The sequence below is a fragment of the Calonectris borealis genome, chromosome 1 (genome assembly GCF_964195595.1).
Source record: "Calonectris borealis chromosome 1, bCalBor7.hap1.2, whole genome shotgun sequence".
Classification (NCBI taxonomy): domain Eukaryota; kingdom Metazoa; phylum Chordata; class Aves; order Procellariiformes; family Procellariidae; genus Calonectris; species Calonectris borealis.
The window spans coordinates 38952094-38979514 of record NC_134312.1 but is presented as its reverse complement, the minus strand read 5'-3'; the positions used below and the strand labels follow the sequence as shown (position 1 = coordinate 38979514).

General features: G+C 39.0%; 1 protein-coding gene across 2 annotated transcripts in view; it reads left to right on the top strand.

Moving 5' to 3' along the window:
- The window catches only part of GRIP1 (glutamate receptor interacting protein 1), a 236293-nt gene that overhangs the window by 194325 nt on the left and 14547 nt on the right, over positions 1 to 27421 (top strand). For both annotated transcript variants that reach the window (XM_075149234.1, XM_075149243.1), the window contains 10 exons: positions 2951 to 3137; positions 3917 to 4062; positions 5683 to 5763; positions 13467 to 13536; positions 13789 to 13934; positions 19470 to 19614; positions 20688 to 20827; positions 21001 to 21189; positions 24549 to 24702; positions 26470 to 26670. In XM_075149234.1, the coding sequence (XP_075005335.1) occupies positions 2951 to 3137; positions 3917 to 4062; positions 5683 to 5763; positions 13467 to 13536; positions 13789 to 13934; positions 19470 to 19614; positions 20688 to 20827; positions 21001 to 21189; positions 24549 to 24702; positions 26470 to 26670 (1459 nt within the window). The remainder of the gene's footprint in view (positions 1 to 2950; positions 3138 to 3916; positions 4063 to 5682; positions 5764 to 13466; positions 13537 to 13788; positions 13935 to 19469; positions 19615 to 20687; positions 20828 to 21000; positions 21190 to 24548; positions 24703 to 26469; positions 26671 to 27421) is intronic.

Here is a 27421-nt window from a genome sequence, read left to right as displayed (position 1 = left end):
TGATGGTACAGGGGGTTACAAGACTTTTATGGCCATGATTTTGCAATCAGGGCATTAGTTACACAGATCTTTCCAAACATGTGGCTGTAAAAATTGAAGGCATACCCTGCTGTCACGTGCTTTTTTATTCTTTCTCTGCTTTTTTTGGTTTTAAAGTATGGTATTCACTGTGGAAACACTTAGATTATTATTTGGTTAAAATTTAAATCCTGAACTATTTTGTAATAGGTCCATATTAGTAGTTGAAATTGAGACACAATTTTATACCAACTTACATGATAGTTACTAGGGCTGCATACCTGATAGAAATTAGAGAGGGTCTTAGATGTGCATGGGTGCTGTTTTCTCAGCACATCCAAGCTAGCTGCTGTCAGGAGGAATAGTGAACGTTTTGCAATTTCTCAAGGGTCAGAGAGGGAGACTGCATGCATAATAATCCATATACATACCTTTAAATGCATCTTGCTCTGTTGCTTATACAGCTGCAGAAATAAAATTAACAAGTACATAATCTTCAAATTCAAGATTATTACTTACATAACTGCAGAGCATATAGTAAACCAGCCCCCAGGACTGTTGCTAAGAGCTGGACGAAAACTGTACAAGTACACTGAAATGTACCCCTAGCAGTAGCAACCAGGGTTCACTGGAACCACATATGCATCCATGCCCCCTTTTCAAAAGCAACAAGGCTGCTTCCTGGCCTGTAAAACTTCAAATCCATCAAGCAGCCAAAAAAAAATTGCACTGTTTCTTGCTGCAATTATTATTGAGTTAAAAACCCCAACATGCTCTAAGACATGGTTTTGGGTACCTGTCTTTTTGTACTTGCATTTTATAGAGACTTAGCAGATAGCTGTTGTTACATGATTTGGAAAGCGTATTTCCATCTCTGCCTTTTTTGTTTCTGTTTCGTTTTCATTGGGAGTGGGAGGAGTTCCTAACTGTCACTTTTAAGCATCCACATCATCAAAATATTTATCAGGGTGAGTTTTAAATCCCACAAAGAGTAACTTAATTTCCCAGTATGAATTAAAACCTTAGCTGTCCTAAAAGTTGAAATAAATGTTGTAAGACCTTTAAGTTCCTGGTATGGTATTAGAAAAAGAGTAAGAAAGTTAGAGAGTCAGCTAGATGCCTGCTGCAGGGGAGGAATGGACACATAAATGATGGGAAACACAGACGCAGCTAACAAGTAATTGTTGTATGACCTTGAAGAAAGGGAGCATGGAACTTTTCTGAGCTTGGATGCCCTAAATTTGGACATTTCCAGAAGGTGCATTAGGGGATCTGGTATTATATTAACTCTGAATTTATCTGGTTTAGCCATATTTTAGCCCTTGCAGCGCTGAGAGCTGGAGAAACCTATTTCTCACATGCAGTAAATGCTAAAGCTGGTGGCCATTTCTAAGAACAGATTATTAGTATTTGCATTTGGGTATGAGCATGTCTTACTCAGTGCAGATAAAAGAAACAGTAAGAAGGAAGCTATTGAATAAGTGAAATAATACGCAGTTCTTACAAAGGAAAATGAAAACAAGAGATGGCTGAGAATTCACAGTAATTTAGAAAAAACGTTTTCAGAGTTGAAAGAAGCTTTGCTGAGAGAAAACAGAAACCCATGAGTTTTTTGGCCAGTGAAACTTTTGCAACAGAATTGTCATTGCCGACTGTGCCACATTAGTCAGATTTTATACTAACTATTTCAGAGCAAAATTCTAATGCTTGTAGCCCCAAGGTGCAGGAAATACTTACACAACCTCTGACAACTTTGTACAGCTGTGCTAATATTACCTATAATGTAAAAACAAGAACTAATTTTTTTCCACATCTAAGAAAAAAAAAATCCACCCTTAAACAATCCCTCAGATAAACCATGAACTAAACTATCCCTCAGATAAACCTTGAACTTTTATCTAATTCTTAGTAGCTACTGCAGGCAGAAATGGGTCTTAAAGGAAATTATAGGTGGAGAGGTAATAGCGTAGATTTGTAACATGAAAACATTCAGAATCCTCAGCATTAGAGGATTATCATTAAAATACCATACCATTACTTTACTGGTCTGAACAGGAATTGAAAGACTTTAGCTTTCTGTGTATGACATAATGGAAGACAGTAGTCTGTCACCAGGGGAATTTGAGCAGTGATACAATAGGCCCTTAAGCAGAGATCAAGGAACCAAAGGTGCAGTCTCCTCCTTTCATAGGTAATTGCATTGAATCTCAATGTTGTTTTTATCTTGATTTGTTCTCTAATGCAGCCTGTTCAGAACAAGAATGAGAATAGAGAGGGAGTAAATCAGGAGTACAGAAGTAGCTGCCTATGTTTCCCACAGAAGAGTTCCCCAGTTCCTTTGAGAGACCCCAAAGAACATTTTTTCTCACAATCTCTTGAGATATACTGATTGCTAAAACAGAGGGGTTCGTTCAACTTACACTGTTAGCCTGACAAATGGCTGACATGTAGTAAAAATGTACAAGAGGAAGGCATTCTTATTTCTTGCAAGCAAGCCTGGGCCATGTGCTTTGTTGCTAACAACAATGCATTGCTGTGAGATATTCAAAAGAGCCCGTGGGAATCGGCCTGAATAACAGCTGAGCTTGTGCATCCAGTTCCCTTAGCTTCTGTGGAAATTCTGCTCATCCACGCCTCAAACCTAATGCAAACAGAATTCAAGGATGTTCTGAGATTTTTGGTATGGGGTGTCAAACACATTTATTTTACTCGGTACAAGAACTATCTTTTTGCATTCTAACATACAACAAGATGTTTTCTGTTTTCTTATGTGTCATAACTGTTTATACATAATTTATAAACTTTAGCCTAAATTGACTTTAAAAGACATGTTTCGTTGATTAGGTTTATTGTACAAATCAATTTTCTCAAAGAGCAATGAAATCTCTGCTGTGTATGAATGTCTGTCTTCCTGGTCTGCTCTGTTTTATAGTGTCTTTAGCCTCTAGCACTGTTGGTTTGGCTGGGCAGGTCGTCCACACAGAAACCACAGAAGTAGTGCTGACAGCTGACCCTGTAGTAGGGTTTGGGATACAGCTCCAGGGTAGCGTGTTTGCTACTGAGACCTTGTCTTCTCCACCCCTCATTTCCTATATTGAGTCTGACAGTCCGGCGGAAAGGTGAGGTTCTTTCAGATGACTGCTCAGTACGTTTTGGTGAGCATTCCTCGGGGTACTTTGGGCTTGTTGCTTTCGATTTGTGCTAAATTGCAGGGCCTTGCTCGATGGAAGTGTGGCAACTACTAAACTGTCTGTTCTGACAATGATACTTCACATGCTTGATCAGCTGTAAGAAGAATGACAAGCACCAGTGTTTTTATCATCCAGAGTCCTCCAGCAGGAGACTGGAAGCTATATTCATGCAGAAGGAAAAAAAAAATTCAGAAACATCACTGAAGTCAAAATAGTAATAATTCAGCGTGCCATGGGGGGAGGCCATATCCAGCTCTGTTCGGTTCTGGTACAGAACCAAATCTTAGGGAATACCAGAGTTTTGACTTACTAATGATTTCATTGCAGCATTGCAATTGCATTTTTATGATTATGTATGTCTCATCACGGTGTGAGAACAATAGTAGTTGCACAGGCAAGTACTAGCTGCCATTGCAGAGTTTCAACACCCGTAGCCCAGGGTCAGAGGCAGAGGGTGAGGTGGAGGCATGAAGGCTGTGCCCCTCTTCCTGGGTCCCAGCACCTAGAGAGCACGGCCCATGCTGGTAGTGCTTGATGGCGTCTTGGTGCAAAGGGGCAGCAGCAGCTTCTGTCCCCACCCTGTGCCTGGGTAGATTGTTGAGCTGCTATGCCACACTTCTCCTTCAAGGTTAGGTTGAATGTGTTTGATATTGCTGGTTCTGGTAACGTGCGCATCTGATGATAGTTTTGTATCATTGTGTACCAAGGTGTGGGGTGCTGCAAATAGGAGACAGAATAGTGGCAATAAATGGTATCCCAACGGAAGACAGCACATTTGATGAGGCCAACCAACTGCTCAGAGACTCCTCTATCACCAACAAGGTCACTTTGGAAATAGAATTTGATGTTGCAGGTATGAATGTACTGTTATTCTGTCTTGCAAGAAAAGCGAAGGAGTAAATCCCAAGTACATTGTAACTGTTAGGCATCCAAGGTGGGGACTTTCTTCTCACATGCACCATTCATTTTTCAAGTGACCTATTTGAAACGTGTGTCTTTTTGTAAAGCTTTCTCATTTCACGTAGCCCTGCAGCATGCTTCAGAACACAAATAGAAATGACAAATCCTGTAGTAAGATTTGGTGACAGTCCCTCCTCTGAGTTATTTCCGGACATTTTTCTGCCCTGAGATAGAAATATTCTGCTGAGCCCAGACAAATCCTCTACAGGCCAGCTAATGAAATGTTTTACTAGACAGGAAAGTATTATAAAAGGGTGGATAAGCAGAAAACTCCGAAGAGTTTCACTTACAGTATCTCAAACCAATGATCTAAATAAAATAATAGAAATTGAATTAATAAAAGCCAGAAAAATAATTGTTAATGTTGCTGGTGAGTCTTTATTATTACTAATGGCTTTCCTTTCTTCTGTAATGTGTTTAAGCATACAGAATACACCTATAAAATCAGAAATTGTGTAAATCAAACAAGTACACATTATGTATGTGCACTACCCCACTAGGTAAATCCTAAAAACTTTTAAGACTTCTGTGTTCATCTGACAGTAGCTCCTTTGAAGTCATGACAATGTCAGATGTGCTGTATTTTGCAGAGTGTAATTATTGTTAACGGTATTATAAATCATGATGTCAAAAGCAGGCTGAAGGTTCCTAGAGTAACTCTGTATAATCTTTTACTCTGCACACATCTAGTATAATGTTAAAAAAAAAAGCCAAATACAATATGTACATTCATATACATAGGAAATGAAATATTAAAAAATAAGAAAAACAAATAATGAGAAAGTCATTTAAATACACCTGAAGTCACATGTGTTTTAGTCCCTGGATTTGTTTGTGCTTCTCCCATTTGCTCCGTGACAGCAGACTCATACTCATGGTTAAACTCCTCTGCCACATGTATGTGTTTATATGTTTCCATAGCTGTAATTTCAATCGCTCCTTTTCAGGCCAAGGCCCAAACTTTTGCTGGCAGTGATGCCAAAAGTCAGGATTCAAATACAGTGCTGCATGTTTAAGTGTTTTTTGCCTCAGTCAGCTCCAGGCACTTCTCCATTAGTGATGTTTTGATTCCTTTTCTTCCCAGTGGATTAGAATCCATAGCAGTTACCTTAGCGGACAGTTAAAAATGTGTTAGACCTACAGCAACAAAGGCCTGAAATCCTTAAAACTTGATCTCTTGTCCTTTTAATTAAAAGTTATCTGCCAGCACTGAAATTTTCACCTGTGCTCACAGAACTTGCATACAAGCTAAAAACCTGCAGTCTCAGCTGGCTGCTGGCCCGTGCAATCTCAATAAATTCAGTTAAACCTTAAAAAAAAATTGAGTTACCGTGAAATTACCAATAGATGTGTAAATCATACTTTGTATGTCCTACTTCCTTCACTTCAGTGCCCGTGTTTCATCTGTGGCTTGTGACGCTGATGTGATTTCATCAACTTACATGTATAGTTCTGTGCACTTGGAATTGCTGTGCCTTATAAATTATCTAACATTTTAAATATTTTTTTATAGAATCAGTTATACCAAGCAGTGGAACATTTCATGTAAAACTACCAAAGAAGCATAATGTGGAACTTGGCATCACCATAAGTTGTAAGTGAAAGTGCTTATTTTTAAGACCGTGTTTATGGTATAATCTGCAGATAGTAGGTCCTGTAGCTATAGACTTATGTTTGTTTTGGTATAAACTTCTTTTTCCTTTTTCTAGAAAGGGATGAATAGCAATGCTCTGTCTCTGATGAAATACCATTCTGTAACAGACTTATTCTGTAACAGACTTACCCTTCTAGTAGTTAAAGAAGCCTCAAGTTTGCCAGGCCTAAAGCTTGACCTATTCCTTCATGCGTGGCACATATTTAACTCCCATTAAAATTATTTATTAAAAAAAAAAAAAAAAAGAAAAAAATAAGTCAATAGAATTAGGCCCATGCAAAAGTATTTCCATAGCTGGGAAGTTTAAAGCTAAGTCTGTCATGGTCTCTTACAGGCTCTTGAAAGAAGCGCACTGAACTCAAGGATTCTCACAGGCATGAGGATCCACATATATGGGGTTATTTTCTGCTTCAGAACCCAGAGTCTGAAGATACATCCTCAATCTGTAAAACTAGTGGGCAGTCCTAAATGTGCAGGTCACAGAGCAAAATCCCCTTTCACTAGGGATTTCAGAGGTTGCTAAAGAAGATAACGAGGGTGTGCATTAGCCTATTTCTCAAAAAGTATTTGTTACTGTTGTTTGAAATCAAAGTGTTTCTATACTTAACTTATTTTGCGAGCAGACAGTAAACACTGTGTTAGGACAGGATTTTGACCAGGTAAACTCCAGCATACCAAGTTCAGCCCCCGATGGAAGGAAGAACAATCCATATCAAAGTTAATGGGCTTGTGTTTAATGTACTTAATGACAGTGCAGAATCTGGTCTCACCGGAATTAACATTCCTTTACGGTTGTGGCCTTTCTTAGACTATTAGTCTTTCTTTGGAATTACTCATGTGTCTTGGGGGAAGATTGTGCTTTGACTTATATTCTCAAAGCTTTTACCAGCACGACGGAATAAGGTTAATCAAAAGTACAGCAGGGAACTTGGTGCAAAGAATTACATCTGAGGAACAAATGAGAGACACTGCAGGCCTGTTTGCTTGCGTTGCACACTTGAATGAGTAGTTGTTAGATTCTATGAGATGTGATGTGATGCTTGAAGCAAAATCATAGGTCTACATGTATTTGTGCAAATGAAAATATTGAGAAATGAGAAAACCTGGAGAGAGGTTGTTCTATTTAAATGTTATTCTTAGGATCAGTAATGGTTTGTAGGATTATTGTAAAAATACGGTCTTCCTAGTAATTTGATTTGTGCTGCTTTTTGGAATTCAGACGTCTTGTACTTTTTTCTGTTTATAGGAGTAAACTTTGAACAGAAGGGTAATGTTCTTGGGATTTAGTATTTAGCACTCCTGTTCCAAACCTTTCTGACTTGGAACTTAATTCCAAAAGGTAGCGCTTTATAAAATTAGTCCTTTATATAATCAGAGCGACATCTGGTTGGTCTGAGCTCTGCTCTTCTCAGTATACTGCAGTATCTTTAATATTTAAATTAAATTATCTGTTATAATAAATAATACCACTTATTTATAGTATTTAATGCATATGAAATGTGTCTAAGAATAATGTATTTATTTGATTTTAAAGGATTTATACTAATAACTGAAAGTTTGTAAATTTGCTTGGTAGAAGTCTTGAATTGCTGCATTTCATGCTTGCTTTTCAGTACTTTTCTCTGTTCTACCTAATTAACTCCTAAATGAGGCAGTGTGATTTGAAGACTATGAGCATTTTATATTAATTTTTTAAAATTTTTGTCAGGGCACTTTAGCACAGTAGCATGCCATTTATTACTGGTATTGTCAGAAAGCTATATGATTTCTTTTAAAAAACAAATACTAAGGGAAACCTGGCAGAGTTGGTATAACCAGGCTTAAATAGGGGTGATAGAGGAGATCAGGTTTATTCATTTTTGGGCTTCATCTGTTTCAGTGCTAGAGACCTGTTTCATCCTCTCTCTTCTCAAGGTAGTGGAGTTAATGGTGAGTGAGGAAGTGCTGTCACTATAAAAACATTACAGAGAAATGTCTGTCTTGCTTTCCATATCCCCAGTTTAGTTTGGGATTTGGATGAGAAAGTCGGGAAATGACCTGACCTGGCAGACGAGACAGACATTTTTTGTCAGAAGGGAAATGTAAGCCTCACCTCAGGTTGGCACCTGAACATATGCCTATTTTTAAGTCCCAGAGTTCATCTAAGTCAGCTGTTAGGAGGCAGGCATCCTGGAAGAGGAATTTATTGCTCTTTCTTTGCTCTGTGTTGTTTTCCTTGGTAATAAACACCAAGTGTGCCTGCGTGGAGTTACAGCAGGTACTTGAAGGCGTATCTGAGGTGACACACAACAGTAAAGACAATTAAGCTAATTGATGGTTTTTGAAAAACATGATACGTAATAGGGGAAGAGACTAAGCTTCTCTTAGTTTCAGATTTATTAATGCAAGAAAAAAAGCAAAACAAAAAAAAATTCAAAATCCTCTTAGATAGCAGAAACCCTTAGAAAGTAAGACAGAAAAAAGTTTCATGAGCATCACTGTTAATGTTAATCCAGGGCACTGAGTTTTGGATAGTGCATGTTGGTTACCTCGCAGTACACTGGCCTTGCCCATTGCTAACTTCACATATACTGGACTCCTGTCATCCTATCATCCTTCCCTTATCTCTGCAATATCTGTCTGACCTTCCCATTAATAGCTACTTACATTCAATAAAGACGCTATTTCATAGTTTGCAAATATAAGTGACTATATATTTCATGCTTTGGATACCATCATTTTCAGACCCAGTTACCTGGTTGGAGCAATTAGAATGTCTTAGTTCTTAAAATTACGTCATCCAAATAAAGCATGACACAGTAGTGTCCGTGTATGTGTGATGATGCTTTTATAACAGAACCATTCCCTAAAAGAAGGATGGCTTTCAAGTAGATCTAGTAGTGTTCAAATGTGATTCAATTTATCTGCCAGTGACATTGATTTTAGACCGTGTAACGGAATATAGATTTTTAAATTTTTTTTTAAAGATAAATTTTTGTGCCACTGGCTACTTTATCATAGACTAGTATTTTTTAAATATGATGTCAGAGAAAATGACTTACTAGTACAGTCTGGTAATTGTAGTTAACAGCTCTTTTTTGTTTATTTGTTTTCTTTCTTTCTTAAGTAAGATTCTGATATCCTTACTGGTAATAAACTGCAGCACCTTGCTTCACAAATAATCTCTCTGAAGCTAATGGGACTACGCAAGGAATAAGAAGTTGCAAAGCTGGTAAGAATATCAGAATCTCACCAAAACTACCATCAATTTTTCGAAGTCATTTTGACTAGCAGCTATACTATAGTCTGCTTTATTGCTTTCGTATTTCATCAGAAACAAGCTTTGTAAATATCTACAGATATTTAGCATTGACTATGAGAATTTACTTTCTAAAGTATGTTTCTATATATTTTGGGATTTCACCTAGCAAACTCAACCTCATTTTGCCATGTTACAAGTAATTATTTCCAAGATGGGGCCTGAAGAATCAGCAGGTTTCTCAGCTGCTCCACATGAACCAATACTTAAGGAACAAAAGAGCTACATCAGTCCAATTTTAAAAAGCTCTTTCATATATTTAATAATCACACTAGTGATTATTATTTAAAAGTCTAGTAGCAGTTAACCAGCATTGTGGCTAAGTGGACTGACTTTGTATAAAAAATACTTTTCCATCCCATGAGCATTTTCCTCTGCTTCTTCAGTTTGTTCAGAGTTTGATCAAACTCCAAAACTTGAAGCCAGGCTGAGACTAGTAAGTGAGTTTTGGCTGGGTAGTAGGTGAGATGTCCACCCTGAAATCTGTTTACATCACATTGTTTTTTTGCTTTGGGGTAGCAGTGAAATAAGAAAGGAGGGTTATTTGAGGATTTTTTTAACCTAATGGAACAGCTGATCTACAAAACTGACAACACTTCACTGCACTTGCCTTTCAAGTGATGGGGGATAGGCAGAGGAAGTGTGTCTGGGACAGAGACCTAGGATCATAGAGTAATTTAAAGAGAGAGAACAAACAACTTGCTAAAGATCAGCCTTCCAGCTGCAACAATAAATTTAGTATCTGTACAACTTTATGCACTCTTCAGTCCACTTGTAGTTCATCATACAGGCTGTGTAAGGTCTCTAAAAAGCTCCACAGTACGTAGACTAACAGCTGGACCAGGGAGGAGGAAAGACGAGATCTTCAGTGGACAAGCAGAAGGAGACAAAGAGAAAAAATGAGTGGAGAGCTGTAACGGGGAGACAGCAGACAAGGGGAGAGGCTGAGGTGTGATCAGGGGTAGGGGAAGCTGGGACTTGAACAAGAAGGCTGGACATGGGTGAATGGTAAGGTGCTTTGGTTTTAGTTGCTTCTTAAAAACAAAAATAATTCTGAAAAGAAACATAAAAACGGAGACTTAGAGCTGCACAGTGTCACTTCAAACTTGCGTTAATTCATGAGGATATCTTTTTTAATTAAGTGGTCAAATACTACTTTCTCACTAGGACTCTTGCTTCTCTGCTCTCTGGGGAGAGATGAAACAGTGGTGTGTATCAAAGGGGATGGAGGCTGCATAATGAATGAGGTGGAGGACTGCAGAAAGAAAAAGGAGGTGATCTCATGGTCAAGATGGTTTAATGCTACCCCGGAGAAATTAGGGTTTTTTTCCTTTTCTCTGCAATAGAGAGTTGCGCTGAGACGAGTCATTTCACAGGGCGGGGAGGGGACAGGGGGGAGAGAGAGAGAGATTTTCCACAGGCTGCTTGATTTTCTGTGGAAATCATTGAGATCCTGGGGTCACACTTGCAGAAATGCTGAGCATCTGCAGCTGTTGCTGAAAATGCCAGTAGTTGTGCTTTGGACATGGAAGCTGTTACATACTACAAACTATTGTGAGAAATAAAGGCATGGATATCTCAAATTGCTTACTGAAAATTGTCATACTTTGACCTAAATGTTCCTATGTTTCCTTTCCTCATCTGTAAAATCAGGATAATAGTACTCAATCTTCTTGCTGGGGACAGCATCTGTTCGCTAGTGTTTGGAAGGCAATCTTAGGCTGTGGTGATGTGCAGTACAAAAGTTCAGGAGGAAATTAATGATTTTATCTCTGCAACACAACTTGAATAGTTTGTAGCAAGTATGTCACGAGCATTGAACAAGAATAAAACAAAGTATGGTGTAACTGCTTATTAAGGGCTTGTCAGCATGCGGGGATTAATTTCACACTGAGCTCTGTTTGCTGCCTACAAAAAGGCTTTCATCCACCAGGCACAGTTAATAGTCCAGGATAACTGACAAAATACCGCTGGTTCACACTTACTCAGTTTGAAACTGTAATAACTTTGTGTGCAATATTGTACCCTTTGCATCCACATGTACTCTGTGGCTTTGCACTTTGAGCTGTGCCCTTTGCCCCGTTTTGGTTCATTCTCTCTTCTTTTTGGAACAATAATGGACTGTTTTCTTTAGTACTGGTGATTTTTATAAAGCAATTTCATAAAAACTACCTCAATACTCAAATCTCAAACTGCAGACACTGTACAGTGGGTGGCATATAACCTCAGAGATTTATAAGGCAACTCAGAGGGTAAAAATGTAGAATTAAAAAAAAAAAAGTTCACCAAAGTGATACTTTAAAATTTTAACAAGATACTAATTGGTGAAACAAACCTAAAGAATTCAAGTAAATCATGGAACTGTCATAAGATACAGTTGACCCGTGGCACGAAAGTATGAGAAACAAGCTATGGAAATTACACAGCTTGCAAAAAGTTAATTCCCGTTCTCTAAATTGCAACATAGGCATTTCCTGAAAGTGTGCTGGTTTAGACAAGTTTCTAAAAATTCTTAAGTCCTTGTACGTCTGTCTTCTGGACTTTCAAGACACTGCATTTGAAATACGGCTATTTAGCAGTTCTTAAACAGTTCCTTTGGACATTCAAAGGCTTTCTCAGCCAGGGCAGCCAAGGTTAACTAGATCTGTTAGAATATTGTGTTGGAAATGTCATTATTAATACACCTTGTGGTTGCTGTAGGTGAAGATCTGTCATTTTCCATCACAGAGAAGAATCATGAGCTGCTAAAGTAACTGACATCAGGATTTTGTAGGTGATCCTTGAATATGGTAGCTTTTTGGGTGATTGTCAGTTAGGCATTGGAGCCTAATGGAAAAGTTTCATTTTGTGAATGAATGAATGCAGAGGCCTCAGTACACAAAGCAGAAATGGCTTGGGGCAGTTGAAGAGCCCTACATGTGCAAAACCCATTAGCGCTTTCAGGAGAACTGAGAGCCTTACACCACATGGCAATGTTTTAGTATTAGCACACTCTTTGTTGACAACAGAATCAAAAGTCAGTCTGCGTTCACCACATGGACTACCTCCTGGCCAGAGCAGCTGTAGGTGGTATACTTCCCGATGGCAGAGAGCAGGTGCCACACCGTTGTCTAAAAATGTACCTTTCGTCACCCTCAAGTTCTGAGCCCACTACTTACCATATCATATCTTCAGTGCAGTCTTCTGTCAGCAAATGGATGAACCCTCCAAAACAATGCATTCAGTGAAGCTGCTCCAAGAAACAGTCCTCTGGAAGCAGTCAGTAATCATCGTCTTCTTCCTCTGGGGTAGTTAACTGCTTCCTACGCAACCAGAAGTCAAGCAAAGTTGCTAAGCACATTTCCTGGCCAAGGGAAACTTGTCAAATACTTTTGCACAAGTCAGTAAAGAATTGCAATGGCTGGCATTGTACAGCAGAGCATCCTTTTAACCATGATGGACAGATAGAAAATTGTCCAAGAAGAGATGAGTTAGGTATGCAAGGAGAGGACTGGTGGGGGTTTTACTAATTTGACCATTGCTGGAATCACAGGGCTTCTAGTAGGTATCCCCAGTACAAAGTGGGGAAAAGTCCACAATGCTTAAGGCCCAGCAGCAGTATAGAGGAGCAAAGTTACTCATCAAAAGAGGCACATGTTTACTTCAGAGGAAGCAGCGAGTCACAGTGAAGCAAGCATCCATGTGATGTAAAATACATCTGTGCAGATGTGATAACTGTGTATCAGCCCAATGGTATGCATGGCCACTACCCACAGCATCTCATTCATTGTGAAGTAGATTCCTTCTTCTCACCCAGGAAGCATTATCTTCATATCTCTGCCTTAAGCACTGAATGAGACAGGAGTGGATGTAAAGAATGTGGGCTAGCCCACTCTAGATATTTTGCCAGAGCAGCTCTGTTGGTCAGGGATATGATAAAACATGATTTATGACTGACAGAAATATTCTGGCAAAAGATAAGCATCAGTAGTTGTGCTGAAAGGTTCTGCTAACAGAAAGTCTTCCTTATGTGTTGTAGCTACACAGCATTTTATGATAGATCACTGGAGCTGTACTGCGATATTTTCGCATGGTTCCGTCCTGGCCTAACCCAGAATTCAGACATATCAGGTTAAATTCACTTTGCACCAGTCACCTTAATTCTGGCATTTTCTAATTTTTGAGAAGTAGAATATGCAGTCTTACTAATATGCTGCTGCTGTTTGTTTGTATTCATGTACAAGGGAAAGGAGAGAAATACAATACAGGTAAATAATATGTATGAAATATTGATTTATGGACAGAATTAGCCCATCTGCATCTCTAGAAATAAAAAACACATACTTGTATGTATTCTTTATTACAGCTCCATCCAGTAGAAAACCAGGGGACCCTCTGGTTATTTCTGATATCAAGAAAGGAAGTGTTGCTCACAGGTAAGCCATTCAAGCTCCCAGTAAAAATGTGTTTCCGTTGTGTAGCCAGCCAGACTCCAGTTAAACGGAGGGAGCTTGTAAGGGACTTGTGCTTTTATTTTATAAACAGCAGTTACAAATGAAATGTCCAGCATATTAAGAAATAATTGTTTTTAAAAATCCATCTCGTTTCTATAATAAAGTTCATACCTTCTAAGATATCTTGCTTTAATGTTCCTAGAATTTCATGTAAGCTTGTTTGCTTGTTCACAGAACTGGGACGCTTGAACTGGGTGATAAGTTGCTTGCAATAGATAACATTCGACTTGACAATTGCTCAATGGAAGATGCTGTTCAGATCCTTCAGCACTGTGAGGACCTTGTAAAGTTAAAGATCCGCAAAGATGAAGATAATTCCGGTATTAGCGATGAGCCTATTGCAGATTCTTGTGTATTTTCAGGATTTTTAGAACATAGGGTTATTCTTTTGCATTTAAATTTTAGTGAAATGTTTTTTCTAAACATGGCTGATTTATGCTAACGCTAATCAGAAAATGTCACACTAAAAAGAATTTTAATGGTATATAAAGTTTTGAATTTTCTCAGTGGCTATATTGCCTGCAAGAGCTGCAATGCAAAATGAGGTCTTCAGTTTTCTGGAAAGGCAATTTCCCCTCAAGTGCAGCCTTATAAGGTTGATCTTTCGTTTACCAGCGTATTGAGGTTTTCTCTGCTTTTAAGATTGGAATCATGGTTAGCGAAGCATGGATCCATAGGCCTTGGTTCTCCAGCAGAGTGGTGAAGTGCATGCTTTATCCATAAACTTACAAACTTGACTTCACTATGACTGTTCACATGCTTAAAGGTAAGTAGTGCTTTATACGGGGTGCTGGATGGCTGATGGAAGAGCCATGTCTGATCAGCCCAGTGGAAGTAATGGTGCTGCCATCATTTTGCACACCTACATCTATTAACATTCCTGGATCTTCCCCATTATGTATTCCATAAGAGCAGAATTTCTACCTGGAGATGATAAAGCGAGTTCTGTTATGCATTCTGGTGGCAAAGGAAGTTAGACAATTACAACTACCATTACTGCTGGGATTTATATTACACAAAAGCATGAACTGTAGATTCACTTGTCTTAAGCTCTATACAATCTCACAGCAAAAAGGCACAGCCTGCCGCACTTTATTATTTAAAATCAAGTGCAACTGTTGAAATGGTGTTTAGAATTGCATTAGAATGCTCTTTGCCTTTAATTGCTTTTGAAAGCAAACAGAAAGTATCTTCTCAGTATGATCAATACAAAGCAAAGGTGGATGCAGTTAGCACCTTGTGCAAATTGGCTTTCAGAAGTAAATTTTGATCCAGCAAAGTGAATGGCCGCTGCTCGGCAGGATATTGTGGTTAGGTCTCTGCAGATGGTGAGGTGGGATTTGCTACACATAGTTGGTCCCTCTTGGACAGAGGCTGGCCAAACTGGCCATGGGCTTACATCCAAAGGGACACCTGACTGACTGTTGCTTTACAAAACTGAGCAAATCAGGTATGTTATGAAGAGCAAACTGCAACTACACTTGGCAGAAGATTGACAGGAAAAATGCCTGTAGAAGGAAGTTTGAGTTTTCTCCTGCACAAGACGGGGTCTGTCTTTTCAGTGTTGATGGCACCTAGGATCCCTCCTTCGCCTTCTTCCCCTCATTTGGAAGACTCCCTCTCATTCATAACCCTGCAGAGAAATTACCACAGACATAGAAGAGGGGCGTGAGTTAGAGCCATGTAGAAGTAGTAATAACACTTTTAAAACTTGTGGGTTTCTCCTGTGTGTGTCGTGCCATCCCCCCACCTCCCCTCACCTTGTGGACTTAATCTTTTTCTAGGACAGCTTCCATTTCCATTGAAGTTGGTACGCATTTTCTGTTGCTGTCACTGAAATGTGGGTTTCAGTCTCCACCCATGTAAAATATCATCTTTGCTCTCTTAGGTATTGCACACCATGGTAGCTGGTACGGATTTTAGTCTGAGTGGGATTCTGAGATGGTTTTCTTTTACATATTCACATTGCTTATTTTACATATCTATATCATCATATAGATATGTAAAATATATATCATCATATATCTATATCGAGATCCTCACACATCCTACAGTGTCTCATCCAGACATGATTGGTGTAACTGAACAGATTCAAATGTAATTGGACAGCTACTCAGAGACCTACTAAACAAAATTCTCTATACAAATGGTTCTTGTAACACTTGACTAAGTGTCAAAGTGTAATTGAAAGTATTTATAGCAGATTTCAGGTAGTTTGAAATCTAAAATGAATGTGTGTCTCCTGAAATGCTAAAGAAAAAATATTTTAAAAAACAGTAGCAAAGATGTAGCAAAAAGTGTACCTCAGTTAAAATAAATTTTTGTTTATTTGTCGTTAGTTTATATACGAACGTCTGTTTTCTCACAAAAGGAAGAAATGTGCTTCTCAAACTCAACAGAAAAAAATCATTAATAAATTCCCCAAGGAAAGAAAAGCCTGATACTAATAGACAAGTAGGCATGGAGCACTCCAAAACAATTTCTAAATCACAGAATGAGATTAAGATTTAAACTTTTTTTAATTTCTCATGGCATGCTTTTTTGAGGAGGGGAAGGCAGGGAGCAGCGTTTCTTCCTCCCTAGGTTCTCATTTCCTCACTGTCTTTCAAACTACTCATTTTTAAGTATTTCTAGCTTCTAGCTCTTTGTTCTGCCTTCTGTTTTTCCTTCCTCTGCTGTCTCTCCAACTCCTCCCTTCTTCAGACAGTTTTATGTGTCTCAGAGTTGTGTTCCTCAGAGCCAACCATGCAGGTGCGGCCAGCAGCAGGGTAGTACATGTCGTGTGCTCCCCCAGACCGTGCTCTTCTTCACCCTTTTGTCTGTATTGATCAGGTGTTACTCTGAAGACCGAGTGACTAGTGGACAGAGCAGAGGCGCTGCAGCACAGAGGGTCTGCTTTCATTAGATGTGGTTTCCAAGAACTATCCACAATTGCATCACAAGAAAAGAAAGAAGAAAAATCTCAAAAAAAATGAGACCCAAAAAAATGGTAGTTTGATTATATTTCCTCCCCGGATTGAAGTATGTTTTCGGCAGTTTTTCTTTTTTTCCTGCCAGCTTCCCAAACTGAGGACAATTTTATCTCCTTATTAACATAATGGCTACCACCCCTTTTTGAATATCAGAGTTCTTTGCTTTTGTGGCAAAACTGGCCTTCATTGTGAATTCAGGCCACATGCATGCCATGTTCTTGGACAGCTTGCATTTCTGCTGCCTGGAAAGAGCACTGAAGAGATCAGTGTAGCAATTTGACATTTGTTGCATTCTGCCATTAATTTTCTTAACTAGGGCTAACCAGAAGACAGACATAAGGGACCAGTCTCCTTCCCAGTCATTCATTAAGATCTATAAACTTCCAACTCTAATATGGCAGGGCTGCTGTATGATTAATAACTTCTTATTCACTTACTGTTGATAGCGGAGAAATACTGTTGATAGTATTTGCTGACCCTTAGCAAATACTGGCTATTACATTTTCAATTAGCTTGGTGGATTACTTTTCATCCTTCAGTTGAAGTCTTGTACCATGTCAATGCCACACCTGTGTAAACGTGTATCAGCATTAGATCCCAGAGGATTTATTCCATAAATGCTCTAGCAAGCAAGCAAGAGCTGCCACTCCTCTGCTGTGCAATGGCAGCTTATGTGCTAGCCCACTGTATGCTGGCCAGAGGCTTCCAGTGGGGTCTTGGGAGTTGGGTGCTTCTGGAAAGAGCATGTCAGATAAAGCGTAGTTGATGTGAACTGAGCCAAAACACTGATGATAATGCCCCAAGTAGGAATACAAGGCCAACACTAGGCATGAAAATCCCAGTATTCTTTGCTGAATAAACACCACTAATTCTTCTCTCCTTGGATTTTATGTGTGTACCTTTTTCTTTATGTGGATAGCAAGGAGGAAATACGAGGGAGTTGGTGGGGGGGAGGCTAAAGGCTTAAATTTTCTGCCGATTGCAAAGAAACAAAGTAGCTCCAAAGATATTAGTGTGTCTCCAGCTCTGCTTAAGTACCATGTTCAGCATTAGAAGAAAGCAACTCTTTGGACCTTTGGTAGCGATGCACGTATTTTTTTTCCTCCTAGAGTTTTTCTGTCTACAGGAACAGAAATGGGAACATTTGAATTTTCTAACTTGTCTCAGGTTAGTTCTAGTAACATTTACGGAATGTGCATCCTAGACATTTTCCACACTCGGTGAGCCATGTGAAATGTCATTACCCACAGATCTAGGAAAAGTTGCCTGCCAGGCCAGACATTCTGGCTGAATACCAATATCATAAGATGGGCAAGGGAGCATTTGTTATTTTGATCTGAGGAGAAATCTGACATTTTAAATTTTAAAATATCCCTTCACAACTCAAAGATACTGGAGTTAATTGCTCTCCTGCTGTGATTTTTTTTTACAGTATGTAAAGCGCATGCACCGTATAAATACAGGAGCCTTTCTTTTTGCTGCACCACCTGTTGGGTATTGTTCAAGGAAAATACATTGTATTTAAGCTTACCCAGTGATTAATTCATCTCCATTTCTGATGATTGTTTGGTGAGACTGAAATTTGAAAATAACACAAATTACTTTATGCAATATAATGAAATCAAATCTAATGGAGTTATTATTCAACTTAGTTGATAATTCAGAATTCAGAAGCTATTTTTGATTCTGTTACAAAAGCTTAAAACTTGTGCATCAGAAACATGGGATATATTTCAGGTTTTCCTAGTAAGACAGCTGCTCATCTTATCATGACTTTTGACTTTTCCCACAATTCTTTTAAGGAAGTTTGGTTTTAAAACTTTTGAATTATCTTTGATTCTAAATACCTTCCATTCAGTTCAAGAAACAGATGAGTATTTATTGACTATTTATAGATTACTATTTATACAATAGTAGTAACTTGTCTTTTCTCTAATAATGTGCCCTTGCGGCAAAGAAGGCCAACAGCCTCCTGGGCTGCATCGGGCAGAGCACTGCCAGCACATGGAGGGAGGCGATCCCTCCCCTCTACTCAGCACTGGTGAGAGACTTCTGGAGTCCTGGGTCCAGTTCTGGTCCAGCTCCCCAGTGCAAGAGAGACATGGACATAATGGAGTGAGTCCAGGGGAGGGCCACAAAGATGATGAAGGGGCTAGAGCACCTCTCCTATGAGGAAAGGCTGAAAGAGCTGGGACTGTTCAGTCTGGAGAAGAGAAGGCTCGGGGGGATCTTATCAATGTGTATAATTAGCTGAAGGAAGAGTGTAAAGAAAATGGAGCCAAGCTTTTTTCAGTGGTGCCCAGTGACAGGACACGAGGCAGTAGACACAAACTGAAACACAAGAAGTTCCTCCTGAACATCAGGAAACACTTTCTTACTGTGAGGGCAACTGAGCACTGGCACACATTGCCCAGAAATGTTGTGGAGTCTCCATCCTTGGAGATATTCAGAAGCCACCTGGAGACAGTCCTGGGCAACCTGTTGTAGGTGGCCCTGCTTGGGCAGGGGTGTTGGACTGGGTGACCTCCAGAGGTCCCTTCCAACCTCAACCATTCTGTGATTCTGTCATAAAATAGCCTGAAGTTACATTTTAATAGTAAAGAAGACACAAAGATTTTAAACAGGGTAAAATTTAATCTTAATAGAATGAGAAGAGTTTTTCTATTGACTTCAATGTAATCAGGTTTTGGCAATAAAAAAGAAATAGCACAAGAGATAATTCCCCCCCCCCCAAATATTCCAGTAGAATATGATTAAGAAATGTATCTGAAATGTAATCCTTTGATAATGTTGTTTGATTACCAGTTACTAGACTGAATGTGCTATTTTTTTCATTCCCTCTTTCGTAAAAAACCAATTGCATCCCCTTGGCATTTATTGCAGATGAACAGGAGAGCTCTGGAGCAATTATTTATACTGTTGAGCTCAAGCGCTATGGTGGGCCTCTTGGAATTACAATCTCTGGTACTGAAGAGCCCTTTGATCCCATAATCATTTCCAGCCTTACAAAAGGAGGATTAGCTGAAAGGTAAATTGGAAAGCAAATTATTTTTAAGCGTTCCTTTTGTCAAGATGAAGATTTATTTTGTTTACCTGAACATGCTAATTTTCATGGTTTAGCAATTTATTTTTTTATAATTCTCTAAATCTGAGTTTGTAATCCTTTTGCTGTCATTTTTTGATCATTGCCAAGTTCAGGAGCATGAGGAATATCTTAACAGGATGTTCTTGCACATACTATACAAGACAGAGCAGAGGATTGTGGTCCTTATTATAAATAACCTAGGAAAGACTAGTCAATCAAACTGCACAGTCACAGGAACATTTTAGCAGCCTTTTAAAAGCAATAGCCTTGTAGAGTAGAATAGGTAAAGAAAGCACTTCATGTGTCTAAGTTTATCTGAAAATACGCTGCTTATTGTATACACACACTGCATCTGTATGTGCACTTACATACAGCATAGCAGCATTATCTGAGAAGTGGAAATGCTCCTCATGGTAAGTGATGTATAGAGAATAATGAAAATGCTAAGGTTTTCTATCGCTTGTTATTTCTAGGATAGGTAGAGTCATTGCAACTGGTACCTTTGGTGGTGGTTTCAGAGAGAACTTAAAGCACACAAAACGTGATATTGTGTGCAGCCGGAACAAACAGTGCATTTACACAAAGAGAATTTATTTTCTTCTCTTGATATGATCCATCCTGAAAGCCACACTGGTGAAATAGCTGGTTACTTGCTCACACTGCCATTATCTGTTATGTTGTGAGACTTCTAGAAATTTGACTCATTTCAGAACTTACTGAGCTGTCTGAGATTGCTCTTTAACAGGTGGGCTGCAGTGAATGTCATCCATAGGTGATTAACTCAACTACCGCAGTAACACAGAAATCCACATCTCCATGCCTCAGCTCTGCTATTGTCACTACAACAGAGGTGACTTGCTTTAAGCGTTTCTAACAAAAGAATTACTCCGTAACACAGCTATAAAAGCAAAATGGAAGAAAGGAAGGGAGATGAGACTGTCATGCTCCAAATATGCAAAGAAATTGCCTTTGTTGCTTTTTATGCTCCTCAATGTTTTACTTTTCTCTTATTGTAGGACTGGGGCAATTCACATAGGAGACAGAATCTTAGCAATAAATAGTAGCAGTCTGAAAGGAAAACCTTTGAGTGAAGCCATTCATTTATTACAGATGGCAGGAGAAACTGTCACCTTGAAAATCAAGAAGCAGACAGATGGTGAGTATGGCCAAGGGTAGCATCAGTGGTCTTTAATGCATGTGTTGTTATGGATTAACAAGCATTTAGACCATCCCTGGAAAAACGCTGTGTCAGTAGTAAAAAGCATATTCTTAGTACTGCGGTAAAGCAATGACCACCACCGCCTTTTCTTTTTCTATAATACTATTCAGCTACCAGTCCCAAGAAATTTTCTGTCCCTGTGGGTCACATAAGTGAACTGAGCGATGCTGAAGATGAAGCCTCTGCTGCACAGAAATCTGGCAAACTCTCAGACATCTATTCCACTACAGTCCCAAGTGTTGACAGCGCAGTAGAGTCGTGGGATGGCTCTGGTATTGATACCAGCTTTGGAAATCAAGGTACTATCAAGAATGCAGTTGATATTTAAAGTAGAAATTATCGCCTTCGTGGTTACCTTCCTTTGCCTTAAAGAGAACTTCATCTGTACCAACTTTAAACCATGTACTTTGTAATGTGCTGGTGTGTGGCTGGCCTCAGATTCGTTCTTTCATGACAATGTGATGTGTTACGAAGCATTTATCAATACATTAACAGGCTTTTGTTAGCTTTACTGACATCTGAATAGCCCGGTCCACAACTCGTCCAACTAAATGAGTTTATCCTTCAAATACAGATCAATGCAAGGCACAGAACACACTGAAGATGTTCATGAATGTGGTGCTCATACGCAGTAATTTTTAACTGACAACAGATTTATTATAAACTGCTGAAGGGGGAATATTAGACGTTGCTTATAATTTGTAAATCTTCTGCTTCTTCCTCATTCCTGCAGCATTAACATCTAACTTTCAGCCCTCAAAAACAATCATTCTGTTTAAAGACATGATTTTCCTTAATGCTAAATCTTCCACTTCTGTTTGACTATTGTTTTATATAGGATTTTCAAATAATTTCATTTTAGTTTGTAAGATATTTATTTAGGCAGTGAGGGATACAGACATCTTGTAATATCCTAGATACAAGAAAAATAAATTCCACACAGCTTCAATGTTTTATTTAACTCTCTTTAAAATGTTTATTTCCATAGTAAAGCAGGTATTCCCACTACCTGGCAGGTATTTGGAAGGTAGATCCTTACCTCAATTTTTTGTCACTCGCTCTGGTTGCACACATTCTTTCCATTTTATTTCTCTGTTTCCTTCTGTTGCTTTCCAGGAGCAGGGGTAGTAGCTCATGGACAGCTGTTTTGTACCCTCACACAGAGAACTGAAACCGAGCTCTGCCCAGCAGATTTCCCATATAGACTGAAGTTCTGTCCTGATTACTTTCATTGCTATTCTCTAATGTGCCTGCTCAATGATAATACTGGCGGTTTCTTCTGGAAAGCAGAATGTTTCCTTTAAAACTTGCTGAGCTACTTGAGATCAGGAAGTAGCTGATGTCACTACTAGTGGCCATTTTTTTCTGTTCTTTAATTTTTAAGTATTTCTTAGCCTTACTGCATATATTTGTCATCAACTTACTTTAAACAAGACAGTCTCAATATAATTAATTATAATTTCTGTTTTCTATGTTTTACTTTTAATTTACTGTTACATACATTTTATTTAGTACTCAATGTACTGGGCTAAACCCCCCCTGTATAATTTGTATTCCACTGGAGTTAGAGTTGGGATGAATTTGTCCCCTTTTCTGTTTTTAACTGTTTTGGTCAGTTTATCAAAATAAATCACGTTAAATTTTCTTCTGATATTTTTAAGTTCTGAAGAGAAGTATTGCTGAAAAAGTCAAAATGATAGTTCTCATTTCCTGGGTGAATTGATGGTATTTGGAGCAAATTGTTCAACTGTGGAAAGGATTGAGGCCCAGACTGCTTTCCTAAGTCCTGATGATTCGGATGCCATGCCAAAACTAAACCAGTATCTCAAAGCAGGTTTTTTTCTAACTCTTTTGAAAAAATCAGCCCAGACTTGGCTGGATACATGGCACGTCTGCTAAACAGCCTAAGTGCAATCAGATTTGCGCTTTATCCCTTGCTGTGGTACTAATGTGACCCACATTTCTATTAAAGTTCATTCTTTCTTGACCTATCAAGTTGAGTTTGGCTTCATTCCAAACCTTTCTTGGCATAAGCACAGGCTAAGGAAATTGAGGAGTTTGGGGAATGTTTCTGGAGCACCAGATAATGTTTTATCCTATTAGTTACTAATTTAATGCTAGTGAGCAGTCTTTTCTCTCCTTGAATTAATACCCCATTTTGTACCTTTGTCTAATGTGTCTGCCTTACTAATCCGGAGCCTTCCCCACACAGCAGTCATATTTTCACAACCAAAACACTTCCTAGAATCTGGGAGTATGTTAATGTCTGCCAATTAGCTGGAAAATGCGCAGAACTCTGTAGTTACATGGGATTTGAGGGAGACAGGTCTAGACTGATTTATGAAAGCAAACTGCCCTCTTTAGAGAGGTGGCCACAGTGATATTTGTTAGTCATCAACAAAACAGAACTTCCTGATCCAATATGCACATCAGAAAACGCCGACTATAGAACTAGAAAAGGAATATGTCAAAATGAAATATATATATAGCAGCTCTACCATAATGGATTTTGCTTACCAGATCAGCATCAGCTTGTGACAAGTCGATCCATGTGTTCTTCTTGATACATCACTTGGAAGCCAGACTGTCTGGTTCCTACTTGGAATTCAAATTACACTTAATTCATATTGAACTAATATCAACATAGCTTGTATGATAAAAGCACCCAGAAATAAACTCTTCAGATATAAAGGCCATCTGATGCCACTTACGCAGCCTTGAGATATTTGGAAATGGCTGATCGAGAAATCACTTTCTGCGCAATGAGGTGTATATTGGTCCCGGGCATGTGTCCCCATTGTGAGACGGGCCTTTTCTCAGCTCTCGGAGCCCTAGCAAAAAGCAGTAGCTCTGCTAAGTGCAAATCCCTCTTCCACAAAGGGGCATGGTACAGAGATTCCCATGGTGGCCTGTATTCTGTCCTGCACTTGTATTAATGAGTCCTTGCCTCAGCGGTGCCGAGACAGCCGCCCTCCTTCCTGTTCTGGCATTACTCCAGTTAATGGTCATTTGAGAGCCTCTGCACCATGCCAACTTTTGCATCTAGGTAACCATTCTACAGATTGGTAGTCTGTGCATAATTGACACTAATATGTCACTAATTTTTGGCTTCATTGCTTCCAAATTTGAGAAAGTTACCAGGAGGAAGAAAAAAATTTCTTGCTACTCGTCTGAAGAGTCAAGTTGATGCATCCTTTTTAATGCATCCTTGCAAACTCTTTTTTCAATAGGTCTGAAGCGCAGTTTTCTTAATAACTTAGGTTTAATTTTGGGGATGTTGCACATGATCACGTTAACGCATATTTAACATATCCATAACACACGTGATTTATTCGCTAGTATTCAATGTATGATGTCAAATTGGAAACTGATAAATTGTGAAGATGTCTAGAACTAAACATCAGAAGCAGCCGAGACATAAACAGTAGGAGAACAGTGTTAGATATATTTAAGATTTTGCTTTCAATGGACTTTCACAGGAGCAGCTCTAGAGCACACCTAATTCCAACCATAATTTAGGTCATAAATAATCTAAGCACTACTGCAAAAAAAAAGGTAGCAATCATGAGTCCAAGTTCTAGAGAACCCAGCTTCAGAGATGTGCTTTTCTGTCATTACAACATATATAGTGCCGTAAATATATAATTCATCTTTTCAGGACACAGCTATCAGGCTTCAGGATACAACTTCAATGCCTATGAATGGAGGAGTCCTAAACAGAGTAGTTTGTCCCCTCCAAGCAAACCACGAAACCACCCATTTCATGATACAGGGCTGAGTGATGATGAATGGGACCGACCTACAGCAAGCAGGTAAGTTCCCATACGAGTTTCTGATTTCTGATTTGCAGCTACAGCGGTGCCTCAAAAATGAACACTTACTGTCTGGAATGAAATTATGTTTTTCTAATGCAGCTGTAACAGCTCTTCCTTTAAATGTGAGATATAGTATTTATACTTCATGAAACTTATTAGGGTAGATTAGTGACATTTATGGAAGATTATGATGCCAAAACCAAGACATGTATTTATTTTGAGTTACTTCAGTCAAAAACCCACAGCATTTATCTCTTAAAAATAAACAGATAAAAAAATTAGGGCATTCCCCTGGGTAAGCTTCAGAAAAAACCTGCTCTGTTTTCCACTTCACAAGAAAAAACCTACAAATAAAGTGGCTAAAGGCAACTGGTATGTTAATCTTTTGTCTTCCATGAAAAGTCTTCATTTTGGTTTGGGCAAAGAAGCAGAAATTACAGTCTTCTTCCATAAATGCTTGAGACATTTGCAGTCATTCAGTAGGAGAACAAAGTGATCCAGGTAGAAATATCTTGTCCAAAGCTATGGTGGTTTGCCATGCATTCCTTCCTCTTCTGAGAAGTAAATCTCCTTCTCAATGAATTTCTCTGCAGGCAAAAGAACTTCCTGAGGGAAAAATGCTTAGTTGACAATTCTTGGAGATAGTGAAAGATCCAAAAGTCTCTTATTCTCTATTCTAAGGATGACCCGGCAGTGGAACCACTGCAGCGACTTGGGTAATTCCTGCCAAAGAACAGTTATTCCTCAGACAAGGGAAGACAGACATCACAGTTAGAAAGATTTCTGTGCTCTTTGTACCCATCCTCAGGACTTGCAGACATGCATGTCCTTCATTAGAAATAGTTTCTTGGTGTAGCAGCACAATAAGCCTGAAATCCCAGTCTGTGAGAAATCAAGTTTAGTACTAAATAAAACCTTTCTGGTTCCTCTATAAACATACTGGGTAAGTAAATCCATAAAGTCCAGTCTGTTACCTTTGAAACACAAATCAAGGCAAGGCTTAGATGCCAGTGCTGCTTTTCAGAATCTGAATGACAAATCCTCTGATACAGCAGATTGCCCAGTGGCATTTTGTCTGGCAAGCTGATGGCTAAGATCTGGGCAAGTGTGAACTCTCAGTCTGTATCCAGCTCCTTTGGTCCCTACTGGCCAGAATTATACTAGAAGTTTTCATAGGATAGTAGTGGGCAATATTTAATAAAGGAAATGAGCATAGTTTTATTCATACCTCCCATTCTTGGTAAGTTAATATCTTTGATTTAATAGCAGCATCTTTATCCACAGTTAAAGCCCATCTTTTGTTTCTCAGATGAGATGCAGCCATAGATTCCAGAACACCTACTGTTCTGCAGTTACATAAGTAATAGGCTGAAAAAGTTGAGGAGCAGTGAACCGGGAAGCTGGATTGTAAAATACAGAATCTTCTAAATGAAAAGCATGTATTCTACTACTATTTTAAAGCACTATTCAACAGAAAGTATGCACAATAAAGTATCTTTTTCTACTTGACAGTGTGACTTACATCAGAGATATATGGCACAAGTTAAAATAATGATTATTTTAACCCTGTATCTGTAAAATGGATTATGCTACACCTGGTGGTGTTCCTATACCAAGTGCTGGAGTATTTGAGAAGGGCCTGTCTGTTCTTCCAGCCTGTTCCAGGGATCCCCAGAAAACCACCTCTTCTCTGCCTGTAGCTAAACATTTTATCTTGTTCTCTAACACTAAAAAGTAATTTTTTCTTACCTTTATTTTGTGTAGCACAGCTTCCAAGAATATGTGGCAACAGAAGGAGACTGAGACATTGGGAGAGAATCAAGAAAACCATTTAAAGCAAACTTCTGTAGAAAGATCAGGGGGAGAGAGCATCAGGAGCATGAAGAAAGAGGGCAAGATGTGGAAAGGTGCCTCTGGTGGGCAAAGGAAAGGTGGGGGACAGCTGGAAGAGTGGAATACTTCCAGGTAGGAGAACAAAGAGTGCACAGGAGTGAGATCCAGCTGGGCTGAGGCGGGGGTGGGGTGGGGTGAGGAGGGGGAAGAAAGGAAAAACAGTTGAAATGAGAAAAAGGAGAAAAACAGGGTAAAAGCAGAAAACACATCATTAACATGCCATTGAATGACAATGAAATTTCAGTTGGCAAGCAAATGAAACCAGAGAGCTTAAACTGCTCTGTAGCCTGGTGTCTACCTATCACTGGCAGGTAGGACAAGTCTCTTATAGTTCCTGCTCCAGGGAAAATTGTTTGCACATTAAAACAATGCTTACAGGAATGAGTCTGCCAGACCGTAGAACATCCTATCACCTCCTGAATTTAAAAAAAAAAAAAAAAGATTTTGTGTCTCATATGGCAATAAGAAGCAAATCATAGGCACCTCTGTTTTCACATCTGTCCCACTACCTCTCCTTCAGCATTTTTATGCATCTAAATTTCTGATGGCTCTTTGAATAAGCATCAGAAAACCAAATATATTCGTTATAGGTCAAACAATATTTTACATGACATAAAATCAATCTCTCAGGTTTCAGAAAAAAAAGCCATCTAGATGAGAAATTATTTTGGTACCTCTTTTTTTCTGGTGCACTAGCTCAGCTACAAATCAGTTTATTCATGTGGTTGTAATGGAGATGCAAAAGTTGAGCATTTCACACACCAGGAGACAAGACTCAGAGGAAAGGCAAAAGAAGAGGTGAGGGCAAAAAAAGGAATTGCTT